The sequence below is a fragment of the Aricia agestis genome, chromosome 9 (genome assembly GCF_905147365.1).
Source record: "Aricia agestis chromosome 9, ilAriAges1.1, whole genome shotgun sequence".
In the NCBI taxonomy this organism is placed as follows: domain Eukaryota; kingdom Metazoa; phylum Arthropoda; class Insecta; order Lepidoptera; family Lycaenidae; genus Aricia; species Aricia agestis.
The window spans coordinates 8,176,316-8,193,689 of NC_056414.1; the positions used below are offsets into that span (position 1 = coordinate 8,176,316).

The 17,374-nt window shown below is 33.6% G+C and overlaps 1 protein-coding gene across 2 annotated transcripts in view; it reads left to right on the plus strand.

The window, feature by feature from the left end:
• The window catches only part of LOC121730588 (lachesin), a 92,727-nt gene that overhangs the window by 51,174 nt on the left and 24,179 nt on the right, over positions 1-17,374 (plus strand). For both annotated transcript variants that reach the window (XM_042119697.1, XM_042119698.1), the window contains exons 5-6: positions 969-1,161; positions 9,535-9,663. In XM_042119697.1, the coding sequence (XP_041975631.1) occupies positions 969-1,161; positions 9,535-9,663 (322 nt within the window). The remainder of the gene's footprint in view (positions 1-968; positions 1,162-9,534; positions 9,664-17,374) is intronic.

Sequence of the window (17,374 nt, forward strand, 5' to 3'; positions counted from 1 at the left end):
TATATCGAAAAATAAAATTAATTTTATCACGGAAAGTTAAGTGTAGAAGTATTAGGGCTTCCTGATAAGTGACGAATAGGCTATCCACCAATTAACTTGACAGATATAGTATGAAGAATCTGTCAAAAAAGTTGTGAATGGCCTATTTGGCACTTTATCAGAAAGTGGTTAAACAAGCCTAGTTAGGCTAGTTACTTATCATCCCGCCCTCATAGATAGTAGGGAAGAAGAAAGGAAAAAGGTATGTTTTTCCTATTATTGCATTTCCTGCATCATAAAAACTACAACTTAAGCATGATTGGAACGCAAAAGCATAATCCGATTGTGTTTTAATAACTTAATCGTCTTATTGAGGAATTTTTTTGTTCTCGCGTTGCTTTTATTGTTTTCAAATATACTTTGTAGACTTATTGGTTATTGGAATTTACATTCATTGTGATGGTAATTGGCTTTATTAGTGTTTCACGATATCGGTTATCGTAACAATCCTTTTAGTTCCATCTTATTCATAATTCTGAAATACTTGGAACAAAGAAAAAAAGATATAATTTATCTTGTTTTTTAAATGACATTGATTGATTTCTAAACGAAATAAGTAATTATAATAACAAAATATGTCTTTTCAAATATAATATTTATAGGCTATGTAGTAGTAGTAATATAATATTTATGGCTAGATAAGATTCTTTTATTAAATTTAGAAAAATAGCGCTGCTACAATCACTCATTCTCTTGATTTTACTTCAGTCGGTTATTTTTATCATCGCTATCATTTATAGCGATGATAAAAATAATTATTGTATTCTACTAATTATTATTCAATCCAGTGCTAACTATTGCGATCATATTAAAAAGTATTAACACATTTTGTTAGCACCTACAAAAAAGATTAAAAAGACCCACTTTTAATGGGTGTTTCTAAAATTATGTCGCATTATAGGGTTACTAAAAGTTGTTTTCCTTCACAGACTGCCTTCTTAGAAGTAGTGATCCCACCAGACATCGTTTACGAGGAGACGTCTGGTGACATGATGGTACCAGAAGGTGGCTCGGCGAAACTAGTATGTAAAGCCAGAGGGTATCCCCCGCCGAAGATCGTGTGGAGAAGAGAAGATGGTGGTGACATCATATCGAGAGGAGGACCACAGGGGAAGACCAAAGGTGAGAGTTTAATGAATTTATAAAAATACTTATAAGAAACTTTGAACCTCATTAAGGGTCTGTTTCCCTTTCTGATATAGCGCCTAATGGGCTGTTCACAACTTTTTTGACATATTCTCCATACTTGATCTGTAAAGTTAATTGGTGGAAAGCCTTATCAGGAAGTGGTGAAACAGGCCCTTAGCCTTTAATAATAAATACACAGTGGGTAACTTACACAAGCTATATCTTGAGTAGCTACATTATGACTTTCATGCAGTCATTTGTCTTAATATTAATAGAAGTATTGGAACTGTCTTATGTGTCGAATATTTTTATATTATGACATTAAAATATTAGCAAAAGGCTCCTAGGTTAAGTAATATGTATTGTATCTAATAGATGAAGACTTTTTGCCCTTCCTTTTGATATTCTTTTTATTTTATTTATTTATTTATTAAATAAACTTATCTACTATTACAGGATAACCCAATACAGAAGATATTTATAGGAACATAAACATTACAACACAAATTTAATTACAACTTACCGCTAATAGCACAATAAGTATAATTAGGAACTCTATTTATAATTAATATAATATACATTTTACACTATGTCAGAAGACAAAATGCAGCTCTTGTGAATTCACTCAGTGAACAAGAAAATAAGTCTATTTTTAAAGACAACGTGTTGAGCGCTCGTAGCGCACGTGTTAGCGGCGCTCGTTGCAGTAAATTGGTGCGCGCACAAGGCACCAGCAACAGAGGTGGCCGGCGCCGGCGCTGCGCATACCCATCCGGGACACACAACACAATGACTGCTTCCAGAACTGCAGGATTATTTATCTTACCTCTAAGTAACTTAAACAAGTAAGTAGCGAGTGCAACCTCCCTACGTACTTCGAGTTTGTAATAGCCCGTCATACCCAGTAGAAATAAGGACGGATACAACAACGGATACCCAGGGTAAACACCGTGTAGTCTCGAGTACAAGTACCTGATAAATTTATTTTGTATCCGCTCTATCATTAATTTATATTTCGTTTCATGTGGCGACCATATAACCGAATTGCACTCCAAGTGACTCTTTACTAAAGCTTCATATAATGTTCTTACTGCTCCCATGTTGGTAAATTTATTTGTCATACGTAACACCAGCCCCAAGTTTCGGTACACTTTCTTACACACAGTAGTGTCGTGCTTGCTGAAGTTTACGTCAGAGGTAAAATGCACTCCTAAGTCCCTAACCTCAGTGACCCTCTGCAGCGGCGTCCCGTCCATGACGTATTGATGACTAGGGTTTCGGGCGCGCGTGAACGACAGCACAGAACACTTAGTCACATTAAAATATAGTTTATTTTTGGAACTCCATTGCAATACCTTATCTTTTTCCTTTTGTAATAGTATATGATCTATGTTTTTTAATAACTGGAATCAGTTTAAAATCATCTGCAAATAATAATCTTTTTAATTTATCTACAACATTCGGTAAATCGTTAATTGTTATGATGCAAATAACTGTAGCGTGTGCGGGGAACAGCCGACAATGGCCAATTTAACTAAAAGTACATCGTTATCTACTGTATCAAACGCTTTTTGGAAATCGAGATAGACGACGTCCACCTGATGTCCGGCATCCACTTCAGGTACAATAGTTGACATTAAATCTAGTAAGTTCCCAGTTGTCCGTCGCCCAGGACGGAATCCGTGCTGTGCGTCGGATAACAAGGCACTTATTTGTGGATATATACTACTGTTAATAGCCGATTCAAAGACCTTAGCAGGAGAACATAACACTGCCACAGGTCTATAATCACTAGCCACTGAAGCTAGTTTAACCTTGGGCACCGGTACTACCCTCGTCAACTTCCATCGGTCGGGTAACTCCGCCTTATCAATACACACATTGAACAAGTGTAGCATCGGTGCTGTCAGTATCTCACGACAGTCCTTATTAACCCTTCGATCGTGGAAAAACGAGACACAATAGAATTTCTATTGTGTCACCGGTCACCGGTCACCGGTCACCGTATGGGGCTTGATGAATTAAATATTAATATTTGTGACTCGCCACGTGGTTAAATTAAAACCATAGTATCACTGCAGTAGAAATCACAGTAATTTTGTACCGAACTTGATCGAAACTTTAAGAAATGCAGAGAATAAATCACTCAATAAAATATTCAGTATTGAAAGCTGGCGGTAAATCAGACCGCTTGGGAGCCGGTACGTCCACACCGACCCTTCTAATCCCGGATTACTTCTCAGAATAATTATTACCTAACTACAACCTACATGTCTTTATTGAGTGTTATGTGAATTGTAATAGTTTCACGAAAATCTTATAATAGATACCTTTCACCTAAATATTCCTACAGAGTACCTACTGTATGTACCTACTGTACTGTATGTAGGTACACTGCACTAAAATTCATTGGGTCGCTTTTGACATGTTTGTGAACATACAGACAAAGATATTAAAACTTATAACCCTTATTAATGGGTAAGATATAGAAAGTTGAAATGTTTTACTTGATACTGCGCTTACGCATGGGCGAAGATTCTGCATCGTGTGGCGTAATCTGCAACAATATTAATATTACAATTTACAGATAATTAAACAACAATAAAAATCGGCCAAGTGCGAGTCGGACTCGCGAACGAAGTGTTCCGTACCGTTATAGAGCAAAAATAGCCCAAAAATTGTGATTTTTGTATGGGACCCCCTTAAATATTTATTTTATTTTTATAATTGATTATTAAAGTACAATTAGTACTATTTAGTATTTTGTGAATATTTCAAGTGCCTTCATGTACCCATTATTGATATACGGCAAAAATAGCAAAAAAATGACGTTTGTTGTATGAGAGCCCCGCTTAAATATTCGATTTATTTTATTTTTAGTATTTGTTGTTATAGCGGCAGCAGAAATACATAATCTGTGAAAGCGCTTAGCTATCACCGTTCTTGAGATACACCCTGGAGACAGACAGATGGACAGGCAAACATCGAAGTCTCAGTAATAGGGTCCCGTTTTTACCCTTTGGGTACGGAACCCTAAAAATCTAAATCTATACAAAACCTGTCATTATAATTTATTAATAACGAACGAGATTACAACCAAAGTCCACAAATTAATGACTACATTTTTATTCCTAGAAATTCTCAATTCAAAGTTTATTTCTAGAAAAATCGTGACCTATATAGAACAAGTGATACGCTTGGCTCCGGGGATTGTAATTATAGTTACTTAAGGGAATTCGTGACGACTGGCAATTGGAAACTGCACTGACAGGGTGATTAATCGGCAGGTCTTCAACCCTACTGCCGTCCGTCAATTCATTAAACAACTATTAATGACTACATACAATTCGGATCACCATTCGAATGGTTTTTATGCCGACGTTTTAAGAATGGAATATTGTTCGATTATGTATTTTAAATATCGTTATAAATATTGATTTATGACGATATCCAGACTAATATTATATAGGCCAAAGCGTGTATGTCTGTTACCCTTTCACGGCAAAGATGCTGGACCGATTTTGCTGAAATTTGGTATGGACATTCTTTAAGTCACGGAAAAGGACATAGGATATTTTTCACCTACGCGATAAACGAACGACAACGGAGTTGCGGGCCACATCTATTTAAAATAAAGGCTTTCCCCCTTTTATTAAACGATTCGTTTAAACGGTTGCTTATAAAATAACAAACAATTCATGCTCAGCTGTAGGCCTACTACGAAACCATTTTGAGACTCAAACAATCGAACGAGAATGCTGCGTACTGCTCTAACAACGTCATTTTACGTTTGTTACAGTAGGATGCGGCATTCTCGTTCTAATGTGTCAGTCTCAAAACGGTTTCGTGGTACAAGCCCAGTTTCTGAGTTAGGTGGTTAGTTGAGGAGGATATCTATTAAACCAATCGAAAACGCTATTGAAAAGATTTTCTATTTGCTAAATAAGTGAATTTTACTGGCCTAAAGAATGACATTAGAGTTCTGAGAACACATACACGTTAAATATTTTGTGGGCCATGAACACGCTGTTAACAATTTATTTATTTCGAAACATTTTTTTTATCTATGGACGCTTCACACCACGTCACTTCACTTCCTCAAACGATGATGATGTTTGAACGGAAAACTTCTAAGTATTCAGTAAGTTAATCATTATTTAACAAAGTACCAAGTGAAACCTGTACTTACCGAATTCAAATTAACTAACGTCAAGAACAATCATCAATTTGAGTGAAGAAGTCTAATTAAAGAAGCCGTTACAAGTTACCTCCATAAATCTGGGCGGAACAATACAGGCTATCCATTACTTAAAACAATGTTTTCTGGAATATTCCAATAAGGAAAGTTTGAGGGTGTCGGACACGACAAATATAGTTTTTCAACCCACAGCACTTTCCAATTTGTTACCGACTTCGTAACTTGCGAACATAAATCAGTTTTGACTTCGATTTCATGGAATTTAAAGATAAGGTGACGTACAAGAGCGAAACATTTAAATGTAATGTATCGAAGCGATTAAAATAAATTAACTGCCGGCATGCACGCGTCACGCAGAGCGGCAAGGCTTTAATTGTTTTTTTTTTATTCACTTTACTTATATTCTTTTTTTCCTTATAGTTTATGGTCGTCTTAATTTTAAAGTAAAATTAATACTTTAAGTTTAATTATTATTTTGTGCACGTATAAAAAATTCTGTTACATATTTGCGCGTACAAACATGCAGAATGACAAACAGACTTTCACAAAATATCATTGTTTGGATCCTATTTTGTGTTCTTATTGTACATGTTTGTCTTTTTATTATATTGAATGTGCATAAGGCAGTACTTTCAAATTTTAAAATCAATCAATTTTTTATTATTATAATAATATAGCTATATAATGATTCGAGTCAGTATAAATACTTAATATAAGGTACCTGACCTAATACTCAACGCGTGTTTCTGTTATATTTTTTTATTTCAAAGCTATCATCTAAAAGCTTTCATAAATGGATATTTGCATACATTCTTGTATTTAAAAAAATAAATGACTACCGTCGTACCAAAATGTTTTTCCAAGGACCAAATATAATGCATGGGAAAAATCCCCATTGACCTCTCGCTTTTTGTTAAATGGAATTCATTTGATACTTTGCTTTACACGATTTTAAAAATATTTGACCTGACCCAAATTTTTATTTCGATTTTATCAATACCTGATAATAACAGGAAGTGTTTTCTGTATATTCTAGAATTTTGAAAATAAAGGTTACATGCGTAATAAAATACTTTTTAACAAATAATGTCCGTAAATTCTAAACGGATTTTAATCTACGATAGTATTATTAAAATCTATTAAATCCTTCATTAAAATACATTAAAATGAAAAAGGCATTTCAAAGTACTTTACTATCTGTGAGTACTTATCACAACAATAACGATCACTTAACTTTTAATTAAAGTTCGAACTTAATAAACGGATCGATGCGAAAATGTTGGTTTTCCATTTTCCCCTAGGGCTCTCTCAAGGTATCGCGGTGAGTAACACACTTCGGAATTTAAAATCTATTACATTAGAGTGGCTGGAGGGCTGTGGTTAACTTATCTCATCCCTTTTACATTATGTAGCCCTTTACCGCTCGAATTAAGTGTCATTATATTTTGGCTGTTCGTAATTTTGTTGGAATATTTACACGATAAGTTTTCATGTTAAAATTATAAACATTGGCACACATAAATCCATATATTTTACAACTTCAATTAAGTACCCGTTATCATTCTTCTGTTTAATTGTAACACAAAGTCTCCGAATGTTCAAAAAGATAGTATATCTAAAAGTATTTTAATTAAAAGATTAAATTCAAATGTTCTTTAATGAAAAGATGAAAATTTCAGCAAACATTTTCTCGCCCCACTCGGAGTCCGAGAGCCTTAACTGTCACTTGACTTATGACACATCGACAGGCCAAGTTTATTCAACGACCCGCCGCGAAGACAGCGCAAAGATGGCGTGGAGTCGAGGAATTTTTTCATTTTACTTTAATTTATTTTACGAAAGAAATGAATTCGTGAAGTATTCTAGCTAGATTGTCTTTGGTACCAAGTTATGGGTGTCTTAAATTAAAAGTTGGGAATCAGGAGCACAATAATTTTTGAAAATAAGTACAGCATAACATTTTTTTGGAAAGATGTAAGCTTTCAGAATATATTATCTTTTTTAATGTAATACTGTGGAAAATGGCAAAAATAATAATCGTAAAAGGATTTTTTGTAAATCTGTCATTGTGAAAAACGGTCAAACATGAAATTGACTTTAGCAACGCCATCATATAAATAAACTATAATATCCCCAAACTTTACAAGTATTGCCTCCAAATTTATTTATTTATTTTTTATTAAATAAGGGGGCAAACGAGCAAACGGGTCACCTGATGGTAAGCAACTACCGTCACCCATGGACACTCGCAACATCAGAAGAGCTGCAGGTGCGTTGCCTTTGTTTTTTTTTTAAATTTGTTAATAAAAAACTAAGGCGACTCCACGGCGTCGTTGTTCGGCATTGTTTGCTAACGAAGCGTGTTATGCCGGTCGACCAAGAGCTCTACACTTTAAACCATTACTCCCTTCGGTTCCTTCGAAAAATATTGCTTCTGCTTTTTATCCTCTTGTTTGAATAATGCCTGTAAATGTACTCGGGCACCATTTGAGTGAGGTGTCAGGAAAACACCGTCTCCTAACCGCTTTCGCTTGTTTATCGAAGACAGTCTACTTTGGCGTTTAGAAGTGTTTTCTTAAGACTCCGCTGTGAAATGTAAAGTAAACCCAACTAAGTTTGGCAAACATTTATAATAAAGAAAATTTAATTTGCGCTGTCCAAAAGTACACTACTTAAAATTTATTACTTCCAATATTTTACTGGAAATTCGGTTAACTGAATCGGTTTAAATATTAAAAATTATGAGTGGATTTTAACCTTTTCGATACCGAAGTAAATTGAAAAACGTAATAGTTTACTATGTAAAAACTGTAGGACTTCTTTAATACTACATTGAATACACATGATAGATAATGTGTATTCAATATAGTATCAAAGAAGTCCTATAGTTTTTACAGTTAAGTTAATTTTTACAGTAGTTTCAAAGGGTTAATTATGATTGTTATAGGGTAGAGTAGAGACCCTATAACAATCATGATTAACCCTTTGAAACTAAAACGTAATGATGAAGACTACCCGTTCACCTTAATCTGGGTGTATTAAAATTACGTCCGCGGCTCAGCCCGCTTCGGTCGGAACAATTTATTAACGCCTGTTCAAAACGTCTTGAAATTAATCATACGTTATCGCTTTCTTGGCAGCGTTGATTTGTGTTTGTAGGGCAATTTTCATGGACCCGTTGCGTCAAAATATTAGGGAAAAATGCAAAACAAGGGCCATGAAAGTGAATGCAAAAAATTGCGTACGTTCTGAACATGGGTATTTGATGAGATCAGAATTTTAAGCTTTCGAAAAGGATCAAACGACAGAAATCTCAAGTTGAATGTAACAGAACATTTTTTATCTAATTACAAAAAGTATCTTGAGTTAATTATGAATTGCACCAATTGATTAAAAAAAAAAGTAATTCACCATTCTATGCTAATATTGAACACATTATGTGAAGTAGTTAGTAGTTAACTACTAACGAGCTATTAGCGTCCGTGGCCTAATAGTTTGCACTCGTAGAGGGTACAGGTTCGATCCCGGGTGGAGGCGTGTACCAATGAGACATTTTCTGATCTCAAGTTCATAGTACGGACGCTCATACGGTGAAGGAAAACATCGTGAGGAAACCCGCACATAGTTGTTCCCAGACGTATTGAATAGTTCTTTCCTCTAGACTAGGCCGACTATAAATAAATAATAAAATAAAAGGTCTTTATTTCAGGCATAAATGTACCCATAGAGACTATGTTGCGAGAAAGTCGTAAGTGCTTGGGCAACCATACGGACATTTAAGCCCTGTCCCAGACACTACAGTATTTGAGGAGTGGTTATTTCGCTCTGAAAATACTGTATAAATCATCCACAACCGATGCAAAGGCCTAGTTTTTTATGTAAAGTAACGAAAGAAACAAACTTGCGGTACAAGATAAAAAATTCACCCTGTATATTGTACTATCAGAGAAGTTGATTAATAGGCAGATTGCGGACCTACATATTTTGGTCGCGTTTTGTCAAATCCGGATGACAGAATATGACGATTTCCATTAAGTTGATATAGTCCGACTAAATGAATTAGGTCCGCCAACTGCCTAGGAATCAACTTCTCCAATAGTACATGTTCTTCTTCTTTCACTCTCCCACAAAAAGTTACAGGTTACATTCAACTTTGTTTTCTTTCCCAGTGCTCTCCCTGGAGGGAGAGGTGGTGAACCTGACGAAGGTGACCCGTTCTGAGATGGGCGCGTATCTTTGCATCGCCGCCAACGGCGTCCCGCCTTCTGTCAGCAAACGGATCATGCTGCATGTACACTGTAAGTACTTACAACTTTTACAGTCGAGTGAAATTAATAATTCTCAGATTATATCACTTAAATTAGTATAGCTATTAATGAGGATAACGGTAGTTTTTATGGGATGCCGTACTCAGAGCTTATTAGAAAGGACTGGAGCAAAGTATCACTTTTTTTGACGATGCCTCCTTTTTTCTCTGTACCAAAACTATAAAAAAAAAATCACAAGCATCTAAATTGTACTAAATTCATGTTACACAAATTTATTCTAAGCCCTAAACTTAATTCACTCTATTCTTATCTCAAACGCGTTTTACACTAAATACTTAAGGTATCACGAGCCTAGTACTAAATTAAACAAGATAACCCAGATCCTTAAACGCTTGCGTATTCAGTAGGCGGTCCAATTTAGTGATAAAATCTACACACCTTCGATATTATCAATAAGCAAAAAGCAACTCGGGCGATAGTCTAATTTATAAGGGACTTAGCTGAGGCCCTACATCTCGTGCACGTAAGCAATTGGGAGATTTTCGTGTTATCACGTATCATCTCAGCGCCGCGACTCGAATCTCAATGATGTTCACTATCAATTGGAGCTAAGTTGTTTGAAGTCGTGCTGAAGTTTGGTGTATAATTTATCGGAGTGCGACTGTGCGGACGAATAATTTTAGTCGTCCACTGATGGTATATTGAATTGGTTTGGATATTATTTGGCAAAAAATACTGAATCTTGTGTATTATAAAATTATTGTGTAGCGATGTTGTCGTATGAGCCATTTTGATCAATATTTTGTGTGCTTATTGGGTAGGTCTGAAAATTAGGAAATATCTATTTTTCGTTCCCTAAATGTTGGTAGGTAGTCAAAAAGAGTGACCCACCTCAAAGTTACTTATTTTTTTACTATTTTTTTTGTATTTATCTGTACAAAAAAAAACTAACTAACTCTAGATTATCAAGAAAAATAACTATTGCTACGAGAGATATATAGATAGACAACACACACACACACACACACACACACACACACAGCGCGCACTTAAAATTTAAAATCTTTAATGAGTAGCCAGAGGCTCTTTTATTTATTTTTCAAATATTAACCTGTTTTTTAAATTTAAATCTTAACTAAACTATATGTCTAAAAGAAGGAAAATATATTGGTGATCTGCAGGACAGGCTCAGCCTAGTGCAGGCGCCAAAGTTATACAATATGTGTAAAGTCTGTTATTTATTGTCTTCGTAAGTTCATATTATACAATTGTATTGTACTCCTAGGTCATATTATAACTACACATTGTAACAGATGCTAAAATATATAAAAAATATTATTATATAAGTAAAATTGGAGTGTCTGTTTGTAATATCAAAATAACCGTTTTTTACTACATGCATATGAATATTTAGACGGTACTTACACCAAAATAACAATTTTTAGAATTTTTGTCTGTCTGTATTTCTGTCTGTTTGTTCCGGCTAATCTCCGAAGTGGCTGGACCGATTTTCACGGGACTTTTATTGGCTGATGTAATAAGGAGTAACTTAGGCTACTTTTTAACCGACTTTCAAAAAAGGAGGAGGACATATTTTTTCCTTTTTTATTTTTTACCTATGTATTTTACATGTTGTTGACGCGGACGAAGTCGCGGGTAACAGCTAGTTTTATAATAAAACATTGTTTAATTTTAACCTCAAACCTACATATTATTATACGCAATTTATAATAGTTTTTGGCTTAACAAAAAATTATTTTAAGCTGAAAGAACATAACATTTTCAACCGACTTCCAAAAAACGAGGAGGTTATATATTCGGCTGTGGATATATTTTTTTTGTATGTTCGACCACTACTCTAAAAGTCTCTAAAATTTTTGTTTTGTTATATTAGGTTTCACTCCAATTTGGTCCCATTTTCACAAAAGTGGTGATCTGATGATGGGATCCATGAGTAATCGAGGGAACTCCTCAAAATTTATATGAAAACATATGGTGATTTTGGTCTTATGAGAAGCATCCTAAGCAAATGCTACCAAAACGCAAGATTTTGCACCAAGGTATACTATGGTTCCGAAGATACTAAGAGAACTCCGGATTCCTTATAGATACAAGTTTGGGGGCTTAGGCGTTGTTTTAAGAACTGAAAGCATATGCTACTATGCAAATTACATTCACCATCATCATCATCATCACTACCATGTCAGGGTCACCAATGTCACAACTCACATGGTTGTATATGGATACAATATACACACAACACCATAAAATATAATCATTCATCACGTTATGTCCTTATTTATTTGGCATTTCAAAGCGATTTTAATACAAAAAAATATACTTGTAAATGTTGTTTCAAAATACATAATATTTCAAGTACCACAAAATTGAACATAATTAACAAATTCAACCTTTACTAATAAATAGGAAAAAATATTTAAAAAGTATTAAATAATTTTTCCTATTTATTAGTGCCTTTTTCCGAATTCGGCTAAACCTCAACTATTTCTGTAACTCAATCTTCATAATTTTGAAGTCGGTGCCAGTTCCAAAAGTTTCAAATATTCTGTCAGAGAACTAAAGATTCAGCTGTCTGGTACCGACTTCAAAATTATGAAGATTGAGTACAGAAATAGTTGAGGTTTAGCCGAATTCGGAAAAAGGCACTAATAAATAGGAAAAATTATTTAATACTTTTTAGTTCATATTACAAGGATGTTATTATTGTTTTTACCTTGGAAGTCGGTTTTAATTATTACTTTAATCCTAAATTGCTTTTATCTCAACTTCTTTATTTTAGGGTTCCGTACCCAAAAGGGTAAGAACGGGAACCTACTAAAACGTTTCTTTGTTTAACTTAATATAAATAACTACAATAATTCATGAACAGATTGCTACATTTTCAATCGACAATAGCTCCATGGTTCAGTACAACAATTAGATTCTTGACAGATAGTCCGGCACTCCGATGAATTAGTCTTATCAGATCCCCATTCACCAAGTTTGACGGTTTGGGCTTGCATTGTGGATGTGGCTACCTGAATTAAACAGAAATGGTTATTGATGACGCCCGGAACTCCGATGCGCCAAAACTCGTTTTTTGAGCAGGGACCGTACATTTTCCGGGATAGAAATTATCCTATTTCCTTTCCCGGGACTCAAAGTATCTCCACAACAAATTTCAGCAAAATCAGCGGTAAAAAATGTAACAGATAGACACATTTTCGCATTTTTAAAATTAAGTATAGATTGCAAGTCTATAATAACACTGGATGCCTACAAGTCAGGCTGGCATGCGATGGTCGCACAAACGGTAGACCTTAGGAGATGCCTGTGCCTAGCAGTAAGATAGTATAGGCTCTTTAAAAACTAACACTATAATGTGATACTAGATAACGCCTGCAACTGCGTTCTGAAGTAATTCATTAATCGCGCGTGAACTGTACATTTTTCAATAAAAAAATATATCCTATGTCCTTTCCTGTCTTTCAAAGTATCTCTTTATCAATTTTCATGTAAATCGGTTCTGCCGATTAAAGAGTCAATTCAGAACGCGACGCGTAGATGCATTTCTAATATTATATGGTTTTGACAGATTCGCAAGAAGTCCCGCGCAATTGAAATCTGTCAAATCCATACAAATTTATGCCGCGCCGCGCCTCGTCCCGCCTCGTCGCGTTGCGGTCTGAATTGACTTTAAGGATGAAGAAGTAATAAACACATATTTTATTTAAGTAGCAGTAGCAGTGATAATAAATATTAGATACCGAGCAATTAAAAATAGCCAAATATAATACAACACAGTAAAGCCAGATATAGCAACAATTTGTAAGCTTTTAGTCCGCCTAATATTTCTGTAATATCATTTTTTCGTTGTAACTTCGTTTCAAATAGTTTATCCACAAAACTCGGAGTACTGAATGCGGCGAGCAACGTAAATAAAAAGCAGACAGATAATTCAAAGCTAACTTTTTCTATTTGAGTTGCATACTTTTCTGAAAAGTTCTAGTTTCTATGCGAATTACCCTAGAACAAGGTTACTATAAGCATAGTAAAAGGGTTGATTCAGACCGCAACGTGACGCGTAGATGCATGTCTGAAATTATATGGATTTGACAGATTCGCAAGAGGTCTCACGCAATTGAAATCTGTCAAATCCATACAAATGTATGCCGCGCCGCGCCTCGCTTCGCCTCGTCGCGTTACGGTCTGAATTGACCCTAAGAATTCAGTCCATGACAATTTACTCCATTGACATAAGAACAGATTTTGATAGCAGAACCACAAAATATATTAAGACAATAATCATTAGGTGATCATTTAACCCAAATACATAAGCAATTAAAATATTCTGGATAAACTTAATTCTTCTTTATGATTTAATTTTAATAACAAAATAGGTATGCAGTTTGGTAAAATAATTATTCCACTGCGACGAAATATCCGTCATTGTTTTGTAAATTCCATTTTATATTTTTAATACGGCTTTCAATCATCATAACTTCTCAATGTCCCGTCTCTTTGTCGATAAAATATTATTATGAAGTTGATTTTTAAAACGAGTTGCGGATTTTATTACGCCTTTGACTTCCTCTGTGATATATCATGTTTCGGTTTCCTCTACTACTTTATGATTCTCTGATTACAAACATCCTTTTCGAAACAGAGGCTTTTTAGTGTCTATTGTATTAATACGCGATCGAAAAACTTTGGATCCCTTTTGACGAAAAATGTGGAAACGTGATTGAAATTTTGCTTTATAATTATGGTGAAGGAGTGAATAGAGCTAAGATTCATTTATCATGCATTTTTTAACAAATATAAAACATTACACACACTACAACACACACATTAGGAGATAACTGTGCAAAATTTTATGGTCTACGTTTCCCCATTTTTCGTAAAAAGGGTTACAAAGTTTTTCGTTCACTTACCCATCGATCGTGGAATAACGAGACACAATAGCTTATCTATTGTTATCGCGGCCGGATGCGGCCTCTTAGGGCTTCATGAATTAATATAATGATGACTTAGGTATTGTTTATGTATGTCAAATGAAACATAATATTTTAAATACTGATTATTGTATCTACTAGAAAATATTATAATTTAATAAATACGGTCATGTCTCAATTAAGTTTTAACATTAGTTTCTTTAGCCCCAATTTCACCAAGTACTGTTAACGCTCGAATTAGTATCATGTTACCATTTTTTTACGAATGAAAGAGATGACATGACATTAATTTAACAAGCTGTTAATATTAACACACGTTGGTAAAATTGGGGCTTAAGGTATCTCTAAATAATAGATAAACGCTTTCATCCTTTTTTCTCGAGGTCCATATTGAAAGTCCTTTGTCACTTGATAATAAAGACAAATCTATTGTAATGGATGTAGACCGAGCAAAAGAATAGTCGAAGGATGGAAACTTTTATATATACATACATAATTAAATTTTATGTTCGTTTAATACTTATAAAACATTTACAGAAATTCTTACTTTTTTCTGGAGAATTAAAAAACCTTATAGAAACACCACACGGAACGCCTAACGTCATGTTTCCATGCTATACTAATATCACAAAATATACTAAGTTTTTGTCTGCCGCCTCTTTCAAATCGATTAACTGATTATGGTGAAAGAATAGTAAATTGTCGACTCAAAAAAAGTACTTTGAGTCCCTGAAAAGGACTTAAGAAACTTATCGTTGTAAAAATGTTCGATTAGACAAATTCTAGTAATTTGATATGAGATAATATAAAAAATCTACTAGTAAAACTCCGTGAAGCAATTAGTTGGTTAATAATTCAATTCGGGCAATCAAACAACTAACGCATAGGTACTACATGAACATACTTCGCACTAAACCGTCAGCACTCATTTAATTAAGTGATCTAAATTCATGAATTGGCTGTGTCCACTTTCGGTTTTAGTGCAATATGTGTAAAAGTTTTTCGAAGCCTGACTGTCCAATAGGTATTTGCATTCTGTTATTGGCACTACCGATGTAAACATCCGTCTGATTGGACAGTCTGCCTACATATTCCGTATTAAGTTGTGTTCGGAACGCTCTATTTTTACCCGAAACGAGCTAAAGAATATTTGGACGCTGTTAAGCATTTGTGTACTATCACACAAAAAAATACTTACTGAGTTATGAATGCAGTTATGATCTTTAGATCATTAAGAACAAGACTGCATTTATAATAATTTAACAAAATATTCAAAGATTCAAAGATTTTATTTGCAAACTAAGTAATTAATATACAAACATTGTAAGTTAAGACTTAGTACCTTGTGCAGGCGTTTGCTTAAAAATTGTGAACAAATACTTAATATGTAATATATTTTTACAATATTATGTTAACAATGCGAAGTGTTATGAGTAAGTATCTTAATTTTATTTTATTTTACTAACAATATTTCTTATTATAATATAACTATACTAGTATATATCTATATAATATATGGGTAGTAATATATTTTATGAACTTTGTTATCTTTCAACAACTAATTAATATTTTTGTGGGTTGGTACACAAATGCTTAACAGAATAGAATAGAATAGAAATTAGTATATTGATTATATTCTATTACAATCTTAAATGTTTAATGAAGTATATTGAAATCCATTTAATTAATTATTCTATCTATCTATAATCTAGATATTATTATAATAATACAGAAATTCAATCTCTGGGTTGGGCTGAAGAACTGAAAATGTATGTACTGGGTACTTATAATAGATTAAATGTATATATATATATATATATATATATATATATATATATATATATATATATATATATATATATATATATATATATATATATATATATATATATATATATATATATATATATATATATATATATATATATATATATATATATATATATATATATATATATATATATATATTGTATATATATATATACATTTCAGAACGTTGAACTACATGTTGCCTACAATATTTTATAGAACAGAACGACAAGATCTTAAGTCTCATAAATTCTAAACCTTGGCATAAATATCAATACCACCTACCTAGATATAATTAGAATTTTTATAGTTTGTCATGTTTAAAAGTAATTAACTAATAACATAGTCCCCAAAACGGCATTACAGAGGATGAAATTATTTGTTAACTAACAATTCTATTACATCTCTATTTTGACTTCGGTTTCGCTATTTCAGCTAGGCCACAGGCATAATAAATAATACCGTATCACATATTGGGCCCACTATCTCTATATTTATAGCTTTTGTTGAAATTTAAATGGCTCAACCCTTCTCATTTTATATATACGTATTGGTAATATTAGTCTGCGCTTTCTTGCATTTAAACAAATTTTAAACTTAAGTCTACAAAATTGAGAGTTAAATTATTATTTTAGATGCAAAATGTAGTTGTCTGTGTCGATTATTTGAATGGAATAGAAAAATAACAGAAGCAATTTATCTGCTGTTGTGCGCACTTCATCAACATCTTCAACTGACATTAGCCTAGCATACCAATCAAAGTAAAACCAATGAATTCTATTTAAACTGAGGTTAAATAGAAAATTTTGAGTAAAACAGCGAAAATGTAATTTCTCATCTGGTTGCTAAGAGACCATATTATGTATTTATAAGGTTGAGCTTGCCGTCCAAAATATGGCTCTTACTATAAAGTATTTGTATTAAGCACAGGTGAATCAGAAACATTCACAAAATGGTTGATATGCCCGGCATCGTAC